Below are 16,634 nucleotides of genomic sequence, written 5' to 3' on the forward strand. Positions count from 1 at the left end.
TTAAAACCTCAGCTTTCAATACATTCCATTACAACCATATTTTAAATTCAAGGAGGGTAAGGTGAAAGAATCAGGGGTTTGATGTAACTGGGGCCACCCATGTTAAACATGCATGCACACATGGTACTGTCAGGCAATTTGAATGAAATATCCCATGAAATGCGTGCGAGAAAATCCCTAACAGGGCGATGGTGCTCAGATTAAACATACAGAAATATATGGGAAAGTGTAATGATTTCCATTTGGCATTTTATTGGCTCTTACATAAGGCTTGCACATACAAAATACAGAAAATAAGAAAACCGACATGTCTGGATTGAAAAAAAAAAAAAGTGGAAAAATAATGAGAGCATAGATGCTGGTTGTGGGTAATGATGAGTCTAAATGTGAGGGCTAACCGCTCCAAAAAAACATGTGTGCGCGCTCTGTTAAGCGCCCTGTAAAAGCTCGTGCCAAGGGAGGGTACAGCAACAAACCACCACCCAGCATCCCACCAGAATGAGCTTTTCATCCCGCCATCTGCATCTGAGGGTTGGTTTGTGTTTTCTATTTATTTATCAAAAACATCCCATAGTCAACCCTTAAATGTAACCCAGGGGTGGATGATTGATGCAGTGTTTTCAACACTGTGTTTCACTTTCAAACTGTTACAAACATTCACACCTGGGAACTGCCAACTGAAACCGCATTGTTTTTTACTGAGGAGTGCACGTGGAGCAAACAGGAGCATGTGTAAAGTGACAAATGAACTGTTGAGTCTTTAGCACCAGACCTTATTAAGAAGCTCTTTTGATCTATATTATTTTTTGGTGTTTCATTTTTTTCAAAAATACATCTGGAAATGAACCAGTTTCTTAACCAATCAATTTATTTTGTTGCTTCATGTGGACCTTGTTTACTGTGATTAACATTGTTTCTTACAGCTAGAAGCAACAACCTTTAAAAAAATGGAGTCAAATCTGCACTATGAGCCTGTACAATATACATGATTGTATAGTTAGAGTTACTCTGTCTTACCCGCCTCCCCTTCCCAGGTGCCTTGGAAACCTAGTAATCATGTTGATAGTTAGTGATCTACCGCCACTGCTGTGTAAGCTGTGAGTCAATACCACAGAGACCGCTCGCTTGACTCATACCATCAGCAATCATTCTCTCTGCATGCCTAAAAACAACACACACACACACACACACATACATACACAGGGTACTTGCCCTTGTTAGCGCATTATGGGATGTGTTAGCATGTTTGCTCCCTGTCCATGCTTGGTTGGACACTTTTGACAACAGTTGTTGTGGCTTTCCCTGATGTTTGTCTTGCAGCTGCCTATAGGCCACAGTCAGATCACACAGGCCACACTGCTATGGTAAACAGAAAAGTGACAGAAGGACTGGAAGAGGAGAGAAGAAGAGAAGAGAAGAGAAGAGAGAGAAGAGAAGAGAAGATGGTGACCTATTCGTTCAGCAGAGGAAAGGTTATCTGTGACAGCTGGAAAGACAGAACTGGGCCAGGTGTGTGTTAACTCTCTCCTGCTGCTTTTCTCATTATAAATATCACAGAGGAAACGATAGACAGAAAAGGAAAAGAGAGAGAGAGAGAAGGAATGGTTGAGTGTGATGGTAAAAAGGATTGGAAAAAAAGAATACCAAAAAAGAAAAGGGGGGGGGGGGGGTAAAGGTCAAAGGAAAAAACCAGTAAGTGAGTTGGAGGGAGTGGAATAAGAGAAAGGCTCCAGTCAGGAGAGACAGAAAGGTTGAGGCCAGGGAAGTGCTCAGAGAGGAATGCTGGGAATGGGAACGAGCAGAAAGACAGTGACAGGAGACGGAGAGGGAAAAAAAGAGCCGGGAAAGACGTGAAAAGGAGGGATTGAGGGAGAATAAAAGAAGAAGAGAGGAGGATGCTAAGAAAACACAGCAGGCAGAGAGACTGCCGACAGATAGCTGAAGAGAGACAAATGGAAGAAATCTGAGGTGGAGGTAGAGATGATCCACTACTGCAACATGCTCAAAACATACATTCCCTGTGCATGGATGTGTGTTTATATGTGTGTATGTTTCTCCACAGACCTTATAGCAACCTACAATAGTAATCTACTACTACTACTATTACTACAAAAACAGACACAACTGACACAAGTGTGCATTTCACACCTGTAAACAGACACAGAGGTGCAAAATGAGTGGTGTTCCATGCAAAAACCAAAAGGAAAAAAAAAAAAACAATTTATGATTTTCAGGAAGTTACAAGCTGGAACTCCTTTCTGGCTGAGCTGGTGAGTTCCTGGAGTCTCCACTGGTTGCCTTACAAACCCACAGTGTCCAGGAAGTCAGATTTTCCAAAATATTGAACTATTTCTTTTAGGCAGCTCCGGCCCCAAAACACTTCACCTAACCATTCAATTTACATTGTACTTAAGAGATGTGCTTATCATGTCTGATGTTATAGGTTTAGGTGTTTGTATATACAGCGGTAACCTTTAGATTATCTATTCTGACATCATCATGCAGTATGAGTTTTAACATTTCTTACACTTGCACACTAATGTCTGGTCTGTTATTAAACCAGCTATAGGTAACAGCATTTTCTGCCTCATCTGACAAAGCAAAGATGACAAACCTGACAAACTTCTGGAGGAATGTACTTGTTAGATGTGCATCTTTATGTGTATTTATGTGAGTGTGTTGGTCTGTGTGTTGGTGTAGTAGACCTTTAGTGTTAAAAGTTTTTTTCTTTCTACAGTCAAATATCCTGCTACAGCATAAATAATAACATTAAATACATGTTTTTAACATAAAATATCTGGGAGAAAAGTTTATCTAATGCATGCTTCTTTTGCTTCTCCATGTTTGCTTTTCTTCTTTTATGGCATTAAACAACAAACAAGTGAACCGTCCCTCTCTTGGATCATTTAACAAGCCAACTTTTGAACTAGCACAAGGCCTGGAGCGAGTGTATATGTGCATACGCCATACCAGCCTCTGCATGAGAGCAGGCTTGCTTTCTTTCACGCACAAGCACACGCTTACACTTTTTCCTGCATCTAATCAGTGCCATGATGCCTCACACACACACACACACACACACACAAAGCATCAGAGAGAAACCTCAGAATATGATGAGACAATAACAGGGCACTGGGAGACTTTGTTCACTTTAATCTCAGTGATTTGTTGAATTATGCAGCCTCAGGTCAGAGAGTGAATGGAGACCTAAAAACCAAGATGAAATGTACAATGTCAATCCTGCATAAGGGTCCTTAAGCAAGGCACTAAGTCTCTAAACTCCAGGTCTGCAGCTTAATATTCAATTAAAAGGTAGTGTGAGGTCAAAATGGGTCATCTTCATTTATCCCATTAAAAAGAGGCAAGATTCAAAATCCATAGCATGGAATCTTCTTCATAGATTTCTGGCTAAAAATGTTTCCCTGCTAAGCTCATGTGCTTGAAGTTGTTTTGCAGAGTCTTATTTTTCGGAGTGTTTTGGAGTGAACACTATGAGTGTACTTCCAGGGGAGGGTATTTTTAACCGGTGTGGCTGTACTGTAAACACCAGCCGCTCTGTGTGTTCTCACTCCAAGATTTAAACACCACAGCCGACAGTAGACTCCCCGCGGCACAAGAGGCAATGAAATACTGCGTGCAAGACAAAAGACACAGGGAGAGAGAGCCCTGGAAAGCATAATATTGTCTCAAGTATTTTCCCAATTTCGACCCAGGGGTCATTAAGGAATCTCGGCACTGTGGGGGAATGTTGCAGAAGTGGACGGACTAATGCAAAAAATGTGAGTGAATCACATTAGTGGTAGTTATTCAGCTGTAGCATATGTTAACCTAATCTGATACTTGGTTTAATTTGATAATCTTATGGTTCAAAATCATGTGTTAGACCAAAAATCACTGCCATGTTTCCAACTTGGAGCAGGCCAAGTGAGCTGGGGTGGACTCCCCTGTTAACACATTAGTTCTGATTGGCTGAACAGACCACAGACTTGTTGACCTTCAACTGCAATGCTGCTACAGTTGCAGGGACAAACTACTTCAGAGCAGCAGAGAGAACATTAAGATCATGCTAAACCTGCATTAACACTCAGGGGCTGCATCTTTTTGCAAAGTTGTTTTTCACTGAGGCGGTGTTCGAGTCAGCTCTGATGTCATTCTATCTGAAGTTGAAGAAGTTAAGGATTCTTTTTGCAACGTAGAAACAATCAAAGTCTAACAGCCACTGCAGTCTCATCACAGTGTGTTTTAAAGATCACTCTCTGACCCTGTTGGCTGGAAGAAGTGCAAATATAGCAGCTCTGCTCTTCCCTGCTGTTTAGCATTCACACCTCCCTCACAACGACAACTTCTCTTCCAGATATGGAGTCCGGCACACGGCAAGTCAGACCACCCATGACTAGGACACGTTCAGACACCCCTCCAACAGCTCATCCTATCCACCCCCCACCCCCCTCTTCTTCAACTGGAACAAGTTGGCCCCCCTCTCACTCCCTGCGTTCTCTCAGTTGTTTCAGCGGCGTTGGAGCCACTGGAGGGGGAGGGGGGGGGGGGTAAGAGCTGAGCGAAAGCCAGAGAGACAGAGAGAGAGACAGAGAGCACACTTTGACCACTGATGTGCTGGACAGAATTATGAATGCATCACTGCTGAAGTTTTCCATAGGTGAAGTAGGCCAGTGCACAGCTGTTAAATCCTAACATTGTGGTCGAGTATGGTTCCGATTGCAGACAAATTATCGAATATTCCACAAGTTTCCTATTCATATTCCTCTTTTACATCACTCCAAATGCTAGGTCATACAGAAAATGTCACTGTAATGGAGCTAATAAATACAAATGTTGATTATAACTGACTGTAACAGCAGCAGTAAGTGCACATTTCTCTCATGCATATGAATAAATGCAAGCAGTCTGATTATTGTTAGAGGCTGAGTGTGACTCTAAATTCATGGTATGATTAAGTTGTGCAAGTATATCTGTTTTGTGTATTTATTTTTATAATTTTAAATTCAGTAAGTTGTAATTATATATCACATAAGGTGAATAGCTGGGGAGATATCACTCTAAAAAAACAGCAGAAAAAGAGTGAGAGGACAAAAGAAACAGAAAGCATCAGGCTCACCCAGAGAAGAGAGAAAGAGGGAGAGTAGAGAGAGGTTAGTTTACATTCTACTCACTCACTCAAACTCATTGGATCCCTGCATTATTCTCTGAGGCACTCCACCTCACTTTCCTACTTTGAACCCACCCATATTGTTGCCTAAAGCATTTATCAGGCCAGAGTACGAGCTGCATCAGCAGCAGAAAAAAAAAATTAAACAACAGACCCTGATTATTCTCCTTAGTCCTCAATATACACACCACATGTACACACCAGAGAGAGAGAGAATCAGCAGGATGTTTTTTGCTCTTTAAGTGGGTGAGTGTGTCTGGAGCTCGTCTGCACTTCCGGCAAACTTATTTACAAAGAGCAATATTTTGGGACATTTCACTGACATCAGAAGCTAGCAAAAATATCAGCCTGCGACATGTACACAATGAGCTGCATTTCTGAGATAAAGACACATTCAGCACACACAGTGTGAGTATTCTGTGGACACAAGAGAGGATATGGCAGGAAAAAAAAGAAAAATAGTTACAAGACCTGTAAAAGGAAAGCACAACTGGAGTTTCTCAAACATTTTACTCTTAGGGTTGGAATAAAATTGCACTGAGGGTGCAATAAAATGGGACTTTTGTGTGACTCTAATTGCTAAACTAACTGGTGTTTGGAAGCTGACCTGACCAAAACTTCATCATACTGGGAAACTGAATTCAGTAATTGGCCGTATTCTTAGTGTTAAGACCAAGGAACTGAAGCCATAGAGGCTGCAGAAGCAAGCTTGTCTATGAACAATCCTGTCTCCCACAACTGAACTGCAACAGCAAATGTAATTTATAGTAAACAGGTTTGCACTGTAACGTCCTAAGCTTGCAAAGCAGGTTATTACAGAAATTTAACTCAAATCAGAGGAAGGCATAGGACAGCATTTGCTGTGAATCATCAAGGAGGGAATAGACATAACTTTAGATAAACCCCGTGAGAACCCAAGCAATTTTTCAAGGATGAATAAAGATTGAATCCAATCAACATAATTTTTTCTTCTGTCGAACAGTAGATTTAATAAAAAGGTGCGATGCAATTTTCAGCTCCACCTCAAAAAGGAACTCTAAATTACCCAAAGTCCCTGGGCTGCGCTGATTTGGACAGCTGCCAAAACTCTTGATGCACAAGATAATTCCCTATCAGTGGCGGTGGCGTTGACACTTCATTAAAGCCCAGTCGACTCAGATAAGCTCTTCATTCCAGCGCGTCATCTCGCAGTGCCAGAGGCAGTGACTGATGTGAACTGTCAGCGGAGAGTGCAACAGGAAGAGCAAACGTCTCGCCTTGTTCTCGTCTCCGTCACGGAGGGGGAAATTGGAGGCCTTGACAGTCCAAATTCATAGATGGATTAAGAGGGAGGACCTCGGAGCAGTGCAGGTGTTGCACAACACCACCAAAGAAGGTGGAGGCGTATGCTGCTACCTGCTAAAGTTTGTGAGAACTGTGCAACATGGACATCGGCTGTGTAAGTTAGCTGGGGAGCTTATAGACACGCAGGCAGTGAAAAAACACACAAAACTTGGTGATCAGATACACTCATTCAAAATGATGATGTGATGCCATCAGGATGATTTTTCCAGATGATTAACACTAATAAGAACACTATCTCATAGTACTTTGGAAGAATTATTTCAGGTGTCTTTCATTCTGGAACAACGTGCTTGCATTACCAAATGTCCTTATAGTGAAAACACACTAGAATTACCATTTACACTACCATTTAAACTATGGAACAAGTGCAAAAGGTTAAATTCATTATATTAATAGTTAGATTAAGCTTTGACAAGTCGAAATAAGTAAAGGTCAAGGCATTATGTCAACAGCTAAGTTTCATTTTTGGGGTCAACTAGCTCTGTGTTCACCAAACAGCATCATGCTCAGTAGTTCTCTGAAGTATCTACAATAACTCTGATTTTCATGAGCTCACCTTAAAAACTTATCTAAGTGTCACACACTTGTGCTCAGACAAATACACACAATCCAGACACAACTTGAGGACACTCCTATGAAACTGGGTGTAGCCTATTGTGTGGATCCACAAGGATTATCTATCACACAATAAATAGAGACTGTATTAATACTGTGGAGATGAGGCATAGATAATTCTGAATGGTGCCCAAAATGAACCTTGTCTGGGCAGCTTGTGCCCTTTACATGCCATTAGATTCCCCAGCGGCACCCTGCATCGGCTCGGTGAAGTTCGTCTCGCAGATGGAGCGCGAGCATGACGGTCATTCAACAAGAAGTGACACTTCTTCCACCAGGGCGACATCTGTTAAACGTGAAAGCTCTCAGTCCAAACACAGCAGGTGGGCCTTCAGCTTCAGGCTGAGCCGCAGATCGGATTTATTTCAGCCGAGCTTGTCTTAGGATTCATTCGGACTTCCTCCTCGGCTTTGCTCAAAACAACATCAGGCCTGCTGTCTTCTGCAAACACCACATCAAAGAGGAAACAAATCCCTTCTTCCTCTCTCCTTATCACTTATCCCTCATGTATTTTTCTTGCACTTGTGTCATAATCATTCTGCAGGCACAAGCACTACAGAATATTGTCAGGGTACAGTACCTTGATGCTGATGCCTGGCTCTCACTGAGCAGACAGGTGGAATTTTCCACCACCACCAAATAACTAAAATCACTCTTTCGTTGGCAAACGCCACCCACTTTAGAATATGTTTAACCTCAGGCAAACGAGCCAACACATGCTGGCGCTATTGTATATACGGGGGGGGGGGGGGTTGCATGTGCACAAACAAACATGCAGCCAAGCACACACACACAAAGTTCTCCGCTTGATCCCGCTTGATAATAGGATTCCACACTAAAAAACAAGGAGTGCTGGTTAATTTAAAGGAGTAATGACAGCGTTTACTCCACCTTCTCTCCCTTTCTTTCCTCTGAAACCCCAGAGAGTAAAGCTCTTTAAAGGGACTACACAACACAATTAGACAGACTAATTACCCCCTCCATACCACCCATTCTTCACCCACACCGACAGGCTGGGGCAGGCAAGTGTTTCTGCCTGCCTACGAGCTTTTCCAACGACAGGGACTACAGCAAGGTGCAGCGGTTGTACATTTCAGGCAATTTAGCTCAGAGTGTACTTGCAGCATATCTGTTACAGAAAAGCTTGAAAATAATGGACTGCTACATAAATTAGGTAAGAAAGAGTTAGGTGTGGGAATTTAGGTGTGTCAGCTTCATCTTCTTCAAACTCTAAAAACTCAAAACATAAACAGCTTCTTTTAATGGACTTTTAATGGACCAAACAGGAGGTTTTTAAGAAGCCAGTTGTGTTAACAAGCTGAAAGTCAAGCTGAAGTTGCCAGTTCAGCAGCAGGTTAATGATGACCCCCCCCCCCCCTCGTTCACAGTCACCCTGTAGGCGATTTGGACTCAGTCATGGACACAGTGGGAGGATTTAGAGGCAGGGGAGCACTGACCCATGCTTTGATGTCTTCTGCCCACGTTTCCTCTAGGTCACGAGGAAAATCAGCAGCTTTGTTCAGTATCAGGAGTCTTAGAGCCAGAAAAAGAATCAGGGTCAGGGAGTCTTTTCATTTTTTTTTTGTCTCTGTCAGGAAGTCTTGTAACGGTAGAAAAAGGCAGCGGTGGGTGGAGAAGAGGGGAGGAGGAGAGATCAACCGGCCAAACAGGAAAGTTTCAGTTTTTGCTCTGACAGCTCTGGATGTGGGACGGGCCGAGGTGCTGCTGAAACTATTTGGCGCGGAGTTTTGAAAACTCCTTCCTCCTCGAGATGGACTTTACACCGCCTTCTCTGGAGCAGCCTGAGAAACGGAGCCAAACATTTCTGCAAAAAGGGGAAGAACTTGGCACAGGCTGAGTTTAGTATGGCGAAGCACTTAACAACGATCTCTGTGCGTCCATTAAACCATCTGCAACATTTTGACAATGTTGGAGGTATTGAGAATATGCTCTGGGAGCAAGGGGGCAGCACTGGTGATCTATCTGAAATATTACCCAGCGTCAGGAGAAAGAAAGGGGGGAAGTGGGGGAGTGTATAAAGAGCATGTTCCCCTAATCTTTGGGGCTTCTCAGGTAGCACCCATTACCCCTGTATTAGTTTCCCTCCATAGAGGAGCTGACATGGTTCACTTCACAGGTGGGGATCTTAATAGTCTTGACTAAATACTTCAACACACACAATCCCTGAATTTTCCATTCCACACACACACACACACAGATAAATTATGTACAGAGTGAATGGGCAGCAGGATGAGGTAATACACTGCCAGCGATGGATTACTCATCTAGTTTCCCCCCTTAGATGATCACAAACCAGCGACATCATCTCACCATAACACACATGACTCACCACCGTGTGCTCCAACTCAGAGCTAGCCAGACACCTGCTCAAACCAGGATGGAGAAAAAGAGCAAGACCAACTGAGAGAGAAAGAGCGAGCCCGACAAGCCTGACACTGTTGGCTCTTTCATCCCTGACACCTGTGGAGTGTCACTGTGCTGCCTGCACGCACACACACACACACACATGCACTACACAGATAAACAGCAAGAGTCTGCCCTGTCTCCACTAACCTTGCAGATCTTACTCTCCTCCGTCTCAGCTCTGGACTTCCCCTCAGGCGTCCTCTCCTGCTGGTACTCAGACTTGATTGACAGCTGGCAGGAGAGCCCCGGGGCACCCTCACCTGCCCTGAGCTCCTGCTGCCGGGCCATGTAGCCCTGCGAGGTGGCTGCCCTGACCGCGCTGGGGATGGGCAGAGCCGTGTGCACCGGTTTCGTGCCCACTGTGGAGGGTTGCCTGAGCTTGGAGGCTACGCCAACCACCGGCATGGTACTTCCCAGGCACAAAAATAATAACACAGGAGTGGGAGAGAGGTCCAAAAAAGTACTGTGAGGAAAGGGAAACAAATCTGCAGCGTCTCCTCTTGATGTCAGGCACAGGAAAGGAAGGGAAAACTAAAAAAAAAAAAGAAAAGAAAAAGAAAAAAACAGCAGTTGCCTCTCAGACTGAGAGGAAAGCAACTGCGCTCATTCTGTTGCCTACAGCAAGCAGGACTCACAGAAACTGAGAAGGCTTCTCCTTCCCCCTGTTCACTCCCTCCTCCTTCTCCTCCCACAAGAAACTCTGCTCCCTCCCCTTCCCTCACTCTCTCTCTCCCTCACTCTCTCACTGACAGAAGTGTACCACAAAGTCAGCCAAAACAGTTCAAGGGGGCGTGAACTCCTCTGGAAGGTATAACCACCACTCGGCAAAACCGTGATTACAGAGACCTGGCTGAGCGCGCGTGTGTGTGTGTCTATGTGTGTGTGTGTGTGTGTGTGTGTGTGAGTGCTCAGTGCTCCCCGACACAACTGTCAAAACAGCTCTCTTTCTCTGTCCCCCTCTCTCTCTCTCCCTCTCTCCTCACGCTAACACTGCACACTGGAAATAGACACACTCTCTCCGTCTACATCTGGAGCTGCCCCTCCCTTCCATGAGAGAAATAGTAAAAATGTGAGAGGGGAAAAAGCCCTAGGAGTTATACATAATAAGGAAATCTTTAAAAAGACCATTTGAGGGTTGAAATAAGAAAAGGAAAATTCCAGTGAACAGCTGTTGGAAGTTGTTTTTATGATTTTTTTTTTTTTTAAATGTACTTTTAATCAGGTACCACACTGAAATAATAGTTGCTAAACTGGTTTCTACTGTTAAGCTGGTTGTTCTTTGCCTCAGAATGGACTATACTCTGTCTCTCAGTTACTCTTGGCCATACTCACTTTGCTTTTCTCTTTATTCTTCCTGCACAGGAGCAATGAAAAAATAGCCTTATACACATCCATCAAGTGCAAATATAATGGCAAACATACATTTAACATTTTTTGACTAATATTCATAAATAATTATATACATTCATCCATCCCTCAGTAGTAATATATATGACTCACTACCACTTCAGCTGGTGCCAGAAGTCAGAAGCCAGACTGTGTCAGTAGTGGCTGGATCGATTACACACTTGGTCGAATCCAGACATATGCTTTGAAATGAGATTTTGCCTACAGTTTCCAGCAGTGTACAGTATGTATATAACATATCAAGCAGTAATGTCAGGGCCTCGGTGTGCTTCAAAGTGCTTGTCGGGGCCTTCAGAGAATTTTCAGAGCTGCTTTTGAAAGTGAGAATCTGACAAGCACGCCCACTCTGCACAGCAAACATTCAGGTGTGCAGAAAGTTTTAAGGATTTGAACTCTCTCTTTTTCTTTCTTTACACAACTTGCCCCAGTCCGTTCATGGGTGGTTGATGGTCACAGGTAGGCGGACATTAAGGAGTCACCTCTGTTTTAGAGTTTAGGAGAGAGTGTCGTTGTGCCTGTAGAGCTGTGTGCAGTCACCGAGGTTAAGCTAGCAGCTTGAAGGTCAGTAAATCCCTCCAAATTGTAGGGCTGCCTGCTTGTTAAACTGTAATGCCTTGTTTTCTATTTCTACATGTGTTAAGTACAAAAGATGCAGTGTGTGGGTGTGGAGGATTTGGAGTTGTTTAAAGGCACCTTTGATGATAGGGCAATGTAACATATTACTTTTGTTGCTGAGTTATTCGTAAGTGTAATGCAAGTAATGTGTATTGATGAACTGATTTCAGTTTTCAGTTTTGTCCAACACTGATAACATTGTACATTAATAGTTGGTGAAAGTGTGTAAAAGATCTTTATTGAAGAAACCAATTGGCAATTGTGAGCAGCTGCTGGAAGCAGCCACAAAATTGGTTTCAGGCTGCTTGTCCGTAACAAGAAACAGACACTGCATCAATGTCTAACGTACAGTACATCACTGGTGTGGACAGCAGGAGGCTGACAGCATCTCCCACAAACATGACAACCACTGTACAAAACCAAAACAGTCCACTTTCCTTCAAACAAAATGACCCCACCATCTTAAGATACTGAATATTACAGTAAATCTCTTCAAGCGTAACTTTTGCTCAGTGAAGTTTTGAAGTTTGTAAAGCATTGTTCTCTGACCAGTTGGCTTGGTGTTACAGTGTATTAACTGGGTGTAGTTCGTAATATTACAGAAAGGACCGATAGCAGGATTAGTACAGGACAGATATACATCTGTGACAGAGGATTTGTTCAAAGGCTACCATTTTACCAGCACTGGGGACTGTGTATGTTCTACCAAATGTTTTGTTTTGTGAGACACAGACGAGCTATACTGCATTTGGACTGCATTAACCGGACACAATATAACGTAGCCTTCTTCTCCTATTTTTTCTAATGGCTCCCTGCTTTGTGCAAGACATAAAAGGGAGTGAAAGTTTTATATGGAAAGGCTCCATCTGGTTCAGTTTAGAGAGGCGAGGAGATGTGCTGGAGTCAGAGGGGCACATTGCGGTGTCACGGCACACCGGAACTTTTTAACACAGCATCATCCAATAAAAAGAGCAGGAGAAGGGAGGAAAACCAAACACAGGGCTTGTCTCACAAATGTGACCTTTCCACAAAAATCACAACACCTAAAATGTATCATCATCCAGGCCTATAACATAGTTTCCATATACTCCTTATTGTTTTGTAGCTGAGTCTGGGCTCTGACCTGTACAAGAAGAAGGTCAAATGTCAGGGTAAAAAGTCCCTTGTAGGAATCAGTTTGACATGATTATTTTACACACTGCTGCTTCCTCTTCTACTCACTTTCATACTGCCTCAGTGCCTTTGACAGTCAATTGCCTTAATAGGGACGCTGCTTCCCCCTGCCCAGAATAGCACCAGCTACTCCAACATGTTTTCAATCATGCACCAGGGGCTATCATGACAAGCCTAAAACAACAGGATACCACGTGAATGAATGGCGTGAGTCCAACTCCGACTCTGACTGCTGCTGCCTGCCGAGTTACACGAATTGGAGCGCATTTGGCGGGCATCCAACTTCCCAGGACCGCCTGCAACTGTCGGGAAACCCGTCTCTGACGAGGTCCCTTCCCGGGGGTGCTGAGTCGAAGCAAGCTTACACCAAAACCTCAGAGAGATCTTAAGAAAGCCTCTTACTTCCTCCCGTTTTGAGTCGGTTTCTGCAGATAATCACCTTACACTGCAAAAATAATTGCACGGTGGGAATGAGAGTGTCTCAGCTACCTGCAGGTAAAAAGGCCACCACTGTAATACAGCGCTGAAAGTTCCTCGTTTAACAACAGTGAAACGTTCCAAAGTCAACATCGGCAGAGGAGATCTCAGGTTCACTTCCATCCGCACAAACCGAGTTGGGCAGGTCAGCACCCTTATGTTTGGCTACCAAGGCCGACCACTTCTCTAAAAATAGCGTAACGGCCAACTGTGTCATGGCTGAAATGTGGCGAACAGGGTGAGGTGAAGAATGTAGGGGATATCAATGGGAGGAAGATGTTGACAAAAGGAGATTAAATGCTTATACTGTATGCTGAATTCCTCAACATTTGTTATCGTCTGAGTAATATTTCAAAATGTGTGGCAGCCAGACTGCAAAGCAATTAGTAGAGCTGTAGTCAAGACCACCTCCTTTGAGTCTCAGTCCACTCCCAGCATAGGTTCCACCAAAATTCAAAATTGGGTTGGGACAGTTGGTCCAACACAATAATTAGGAACAGGACTAAAACAGGAAAAAGACAATATACATGTCTATAGTTAAGGAAAATGAATTACAATGACTGCAACCACTGGATGCTACAGTAATTTGCTATTGGAAAGTGATGAGACATGCCAGGGCTAGCTGGTTAGCATATTCATTTTATTAGAAGAAAATAAGAGATAAAAGTAGCAAAACAAGACATAACATTGCTGTTGCTTTCCACCACTGGAGACAGCTCTTGGCGAGTAAAGGAATAAAGTTTGATGGTGAACTTGCAACATTTCTTCTAGAATGATACATAAACAGCTGTTAATGCTAACATTGCCTACACAGCAATAGCAAAAAAACTTGCATCTAGCTCTTTTAAGACCAAACTGAAGTGCTGCATTTATCTATGTGCATCTGAGAGATGGAGACAAAGGCATTCTCACAAGAACTGAAGAGAACCTCTTGTTAAAATGCCTTTATATTATCTTTCACAGACATGAAAAAGACTTAACCGCACCTAAATTTAAGCTCCGGTGACTATTCCTGCTTAGGCTGCTCAGCAAAGCTTCCCTTTTCTTGGTTTCCAGCAAAACCACAACTAAATATCTAGTGGAGAGGGAGCACATTCTGGCTGAGGGGAGGCAGAAGACGGAGGTGGCGGTCAAGGAGGGAAGGAGAGGGTGGTTGACTGTACTAACCATGTCCTCATACCGCGAGCAGCAGCTGAAAGCAGCATCGTGTTATTAACCCACACTTGCTAAGTGCTGCTCTCCACAGGTAGCTTCTGACACAATAATTCAGCATTGTGTGTACACTCAGTCCTCCTACAAAATAATAGTCTTATCTGTGCTTTAACCTACAGCATCAGTTTTCTAACATCAAGTGTTTGTAAAACTATATATCCCCTCAAAATGTGTTCCTCCAAGTTGGATACGACACAGCTTTTGTGATGTTCCTATAAATGTTCTATCATTTGTTTTCTGTTGGAAAACAAAACAAGTCTAATAGCATTTCAGTCAGTAACAATAACACTGATATTTGAGGGTCATGGAATCAATAATGTCCTGTGTTTATTATCTATTCCAGGCAGTGGGTGGATGGTTGGTAAATTGCTCTGGTTGATGTGTGTGGTTTACATGAAAGATACCGCCCAGGGTCACATGACGTCAGCGCTTAGGTTGTGCCGTGGCTGTGAAAACAAACACGCCGGGGTGCTGGAGATAAGAGGGGTCAAACACCTTCCACCCTTGCGGCATACACACACATGATCACATGCAGAGTTTATACACATCCCTCGGGGAGGCTTGATAGATAGTCACGCACCTGGCCCTGTCAGCACTCTGAATGCTATCAGTCAACCGCACATCAGACAACATGGAAAATAAAACAAACACACGCTCGTGCTGGCATATACACAACAAAGAGGTGCCCGTGCAAACGGAGGCATGTACAGCGGCTCAGTGAACACAGGCATGTGCCATTAACATACATCAAGCATGACCTGGGAGGACATAAACATACGTTTACTTTCATCCCCCCTCTGTGTTTCTGCTTCAGGATTCTCAGCTAGATTCCTGCTCCTCGGTCAACCTTTGGCTTCTCCGCAGTCAACCACCCACACATAAATAGAAAAATACATAAACATAAATATTTATTTATTTATTTATTTTTTACCAAAATCATTGGAGCATCATGGAAAACTGGTTCTTATTTCCCACATCCTCTTGTTCACGTTACAGTCCCTCATTGACTTTTCATATTTATTCTGGGATGTAAACAAAGTATTAAGTATATCCTCATGGTGTTGTATGCTTTGAAAAGCATAAAAATAATGAAAACAAACAACAGCAAGCTGTAAAAATACTGCATTATTAAGTCTTGCATTCAAAATTGAATCAAAAGTACAGAAGTATTAGTTGCAAAATGTCCTAGTATCTGTAAATATTAAATATCATGTTGTAACATTTTAATCTGCAAGGAACTAGAAACTACAGCTGCCTGATGTACTGAACTGGTGACACAGGTGCTCACTCTACATCAGTGGTTCCCATCCATTTTTGCTTTCTGCACCTCTAAAAAAAAAAAACAGTGTCCAATCCAAGCACTTTATGTTTCAGATGTCTAAGAGTTCTTATCAGTTCTACAATAGAGTGATTTCCTCTGTAAACTTCTCACATGGTTTCATTTCATTTCAATGACTACTTGAGGCCCAAAGAGGTAAAAGCATACAATGTTTCACGAGAGGCAAAGATTAGAAAGAGTCCAAAAAATTATACAAATTGGTGTATCAGAACATTGTTTGTTCTTTTTTCCTAACCCATTAATCATTTCATGACCACGCTGTTTTTGTGACCCTTTGGAGGGGCCCAATCCCTAGGTTGGGAACCACTGTTCTACTGCACTCTGTGATCTACAATACTCAGTTCTGTGTTTCCTCAATAGGTCGTTTGTAAAACATAAAGTCTGTTAGATTTTGGGCAAGGAGTGGGCACGCCTGTGGGATGGCGGAATTTGAAAAATGCCTTGTTCCAGGATTGTAGTTATAAACAAAACATTAAGTGCAAGTTTGATGAATTAAAAGTAATTAAGGCTTCCTGAATTCCTCTCTCAGCGTGCTGTTTGAAATGCCATGTGGTGGGCTAATACCTCTACTACAATGAATCAAAGGGGGTATTTGGATAGACTCTGGAAGCAGGATTTCCCCCAGCACTCTGGTCGGGACAATTCTGGCTCTTCCTGTTCCTCCAGTCCTCCTTCTGTTGGAGGCCTGACTTGGCTTTCACTTAACTTTTTGTTCAGTCATCAAGATATTTACTCTCAACAATCGCTTATTGTATTTTCCCATGCAGTGTTTCACTTGTTCATTCATTTACTCACTCCCATATTCACACCTTTACATATTCAATAACTTATTACTTATTCTCACCTTCAATGTCTTTA

The 16,634-nt window shown here is 43.0% G+C and overlaps 1 protein-coding gene and 1 long non-coding RNA gene across 10 annotated transcripts in view; one reads left to right on the top strand and one right to left on the bottom strand.

Annotated features, from left to right (window-relative positions):
* nav3 (neuron navigator 3) overlaps positions 1 to 10,334 on the bottom strand; it is a 194,515-nt gene extending 184,181 nt beyond the window's left edge. For all 9 annotated transcript variants that reach the window (XR_001963294.2, XR_001963293.1, XM_051077602.1 and 6 more), the window contains exon 1: positions 9,701 to 10,334. Coding sequence is in view for 7 of the 9 variants with exons in the window: in XM_051077602.1 (XP_050933559.1) it covers positions 9,701 to 9,958 (258 nt within the window). In the remaining 2 variants the exon portion in view is untranslated. The remainder of the gene's footprint in view (positions 1 to 9,700) is intronic.
* Positions 815 to 4,918, top strand: LOC108897447 (uncharacterized). The gene is made up of 2 exons (XR_001963296.2): positions 815 to 1,509; positions 4,355 to 4,918. It is a non-coding gene; the product is annotated as an uncharacterized LOC108897447 (long non-coding RNA).
* Positions 10,335 to 16,634: the final 6,300 nt, after the last annotated feature.

Source organism: Lates calcarifer, linkage group LG18 (genome assembly GCF_001640805.2).
Source record: "Lates calcarifer isolate ASB-BC8 linkage group LG18, TLL_Latcal_v3, whole genome shotgun sequence".
NCBI lineage: Eukaryota > Metazoa > Chordata > Actinopteri > Centropomidae > Lates > Lates calcarifer.